The sequence below is a fragment of the Chlorocebus sabaeus genome, chromosome X (genome assembly GCF_047675955.1).
Source record: "Chlorocebus sabaeus isolate Y175 chromosome X, mChlSab1.0.hap1, whole genome shotgun sequence".
Classification (NCBI taxonomy): Eukaryota; Metazoa; Chordata; class Mammalia; order Primates; family Cercopithecidae; genus Chlorocebus; species Chlorocebus sabaeus.
This window is the reverse complement of record NC_132933.1, coordinates 115356666-115359927: the sequence shown is the minus strand read 5'-3', so window position 1 is coordinate 115359927 and position 3262 is coordinate 115356666. Positions and strand designations below refer to the sequence as shown.

At 51.2% G+C, this 3262-nt stretch overlaps 1 protein-coding gene across 1 annotated transcript; it reads left to right on the top strand.

Moving 5' to 3' along the window:
* Positions 1-984: 984 nt before the first annotated feature.
* Positions 985-2891, top strand: LOC140710794 (ferritin heavy polypeptide-like 17). Its single transcript, XM_073013253.1, has one exon. The coding sequence runs from the start codon at positions 2075-2077 to the stop codon at positions 2741-2743; it is 669 nt and encodes a 222-aa protein (XP_072869354.1). The 5' UTR covers positions 985-2074; the 3' UTR covers positions 2744-2891.
* The last annotated feature ends 371 nt before the right edge of the window (positions 2892-3262 follow it).

Below are 3262 nucleotides of genomic sequence, written 5' to 3'. Positions count from 1 at the left end.
CCCTGTGCTTTGTGTTCCTGGCTTAAGGTTAGGTACCCAAGGATCAGCCTGATTTTATTCCGGACATCGAGACAGAAGGAAAACCTTTTTCCTGATCCTCAAGAGTCCATGAGGGATTCTTCATTTTTCTTTTCCTTTTGGAGACCGAGTCTCTCATTCCTGTTGCCTACGCTGGAATGCAGTGGTGGGATCACGGCTCACTGCAGACTCGACTTCCTGGGCTCAGGCCATTCTCCCACCTCAGTTTCCTGAGTAGCTGGGACTACAGGTGTGTGCCACCATGCCTATTTTTCAAATTTTTTGTAGAGGTGGGCTTCATCATGTTGCCCAGGATGGACTTGAACTCCTGGGTTCCAGCAATCTGCCTGCCTTGGCCTCCCAAAGTGCTGAGATTACAGAGGTAAGCTGCCATGCCTGGCGAATGAGGGATTTTAAATTTCACTCTCCAGAAGGAAAAAAGCAGAGGGATTGATATATATATATGTGTGTGTGTGTGTGTGTGTGTGTGTGTGTGTATGTGTGTATCCTGGAATGCACTCCAGTGCCATAAGCCTACAGGGCCCTGTGGGTACAGCCTGTGGTTATCCAGTACCTTCTTTGACTAACTAATTTGATTAATTAGAAGAGGCTAGCTCCTGTAACAAATGTTCCTAATCTCTTTAGCTTTTAAAGTAAATTTTTATTTTTTGTTTTTATCAAGGTCCAGTGCAAGTTGGTGGTGACAATGATGAGGGGACATTCTCCACACGTTATCCAAAGTTCCAGGCTCCTTCTCCAAATTGGATATGTCATATTGTAGGGTCTGTTCCTCCTCTTCACACAAGACATGGATTGCACAGGGTGTGTCCTATAAACTAGGCCTTATTTAGCCATACGTCAGTTATTTTCTTATTCCAATAGCCAGAAATCAGTACATGACCCCATGAAATCACAAGAGTAGCTTGAAAAATATGGTTACTTGTGGACCAAGATGAAAACAAATGAGCTTTGATGAAGTCATTCTGCCACAGTGAGTTTCTCTAATTGGAAGATTTGAAAAGTACTAGCAAGTTCATTTTGCTACAGACCTAAGCTTGCTCTTCAGTGAGCTGAGTCCTGTGTCTACTAATTGGTTTTAAATTCAGCAGGGAAGACATGAGGATTAGTTATTGAGTACCTAAAAACCATGAACATAGAGGACTTTTCAAAGTAAATTTTAAAAATGGAGTCTTTGGTGTTTAAGCTTTGATCCTCAAAACATCTGAAATCACATTCTCTATAATGTGGAGCCATCTCTCCTGCAGAGAGAATTGAGCTTCAAGGTGCAGCAGACATGGATGAGCATTTAAAGGAAAGCTGACATCTACCTAGAAGACAGATCCACTAAAGTTTTCCAATGCCAGAGAAGTGCCATGCTTTGGGCATTTGGAATAGCTCCTACTCTGCCTGGGAGCTCTATACCTTTATCTCCAAAGGAGATGACCACTCCCTAATTGAGAGACTCCACCCTCCAGTTCATGGGAGAATCCTATTGGTCATCCAGACTCACAACTGTGCATTAGATCCATGCTCGTCACCAAGGCTAACCCAGTCCTTGATTCCAATCATGAACGGACAAACGTTTTCTAGATATTTAGGAAAAGTGAGGAAGATGCACAAATAGAACTAATTCTGGAGGAGGGAGAAAAGGATATAATACAGGAAACAGAAGAAAACGTTACCAGAACATACTCTCAGAGTTTAAGAAAGACAAGAGGTTTATAAAATGAGAACAAGCTGTCATAGAGGGGAACAATCAGGGGACAGGCGAAAGTCCTTGGAAACTAGAAAAGTTCCTGCAGAACTGAGGTAGCGCAGAGGTCTAATAGTGCCCAGTTCCCCGGGCCACCCATGGAACTCAGCGCACTCCCCCACCCCCACCACCTGTCGGAAGGCCTGTGAGGCTCCGCACCACCCCACGCCAACCCGACGGTGTGCGCGCCTCCCCCGATAACGGTCTCCACCGCCCACTTCGGGTCCCTCCGCAGAGCCCCCGACCACACCACCGCCTGGCTTGAAGGACCCCGCCCTCCGCCAGCCGCCGCCGTCGTCTACCATGGTGGTGCTCCGAGGCCCCCGCCGCCGCCGCCACTGCCCATGCCGATACCGCTACACGCTCCGGGCCCCTGGCGACCCCACCGCTTTTCCCCTGTTGCTCCCCGCGCCCGCGCTGCCCGCCCTGGACCCGCTGTCGCAGGTGCAACGGTACCACCACCCCAGCTGTGAGGCCGCCGTCAACACCCACATCACCCTGGAGCTCCACGCCTCCTACGTGTACCTGTCCATGGCCTCCTACTTTGACGAGGACGACTCGGCCCTGGAGCACTTTGACCGCTACTTCCTGCGCCAGTCGCAGGAGAAAAGGGAGCACGCCCAGGAGCTGATGATGCTGCACAACCTGCGCAGTGGCCGCATCTGCCTTCACGACATCAGGAAGCCAGAGCGCCAAGGCTGGGAGAGCGGGCTGGAGGCCATGGAGTGTGCCTTCCACCTGGAGAAGAACATCAACCAGAGTCTCCTGGAGCTGCACCAGCTGGCCAAGCAGAACGGCGACCCCCACCTGTGCAACTTTCTGGAGAACCACTTCCTGAACCAGCAGGCCAAGACCATCAAAGAGCTGGGTGGCTACCTGAGCAACCTGCGCAAGATGGGGGCCCCGGAAGCAGGCCTGGCAGAGTACCTCTTTGACAAGCTCACCCTGGGCCGCAGCGAGAAAGACACTTGAGCCCAGAGGGGCCCCGCAGCCACGGGGTGCCTTCCCCAGGTACGGCCACCAGGCGGGGCGTCCATGTTGCCCTTTCAGAATGTTCTCTTCAGTTTTCTCCTCTGAGTTTTCCCGCTGTTGGCAATAAACTTACCTGTTCTCAAAGCAATAAAGGTGTCCAGCTGATGCGTGCCTGCAACACTCTCACCTTTTAGGAATCAGGGCACATCCCCATGCAGGTTTAAAGTGGGTATCCAGCAGTCTCTCCACCCAGCCCTGTCCCATCTGCATGCAGCTCAGGATCTGCGGGGGTGGAGGGGAAAGTATTCTATGGGCTCCTGGAAAACACATTAGTCTTCCTTTTATAAACTCTGAGGGCATGTGGGATGGGGTGGGGTGAGGTGGGGTAGGGATGGGGTGAGATGGGTGGGGTGGATAGGGTCGGGTGGGGTGTGCAGTCTTGGGCCATGGTATCTGTGGATGCGAATGCATGGTAAGGTGTAAAGCATGGTGTGGAATTCATCCTAGTGGTTGCCTCTG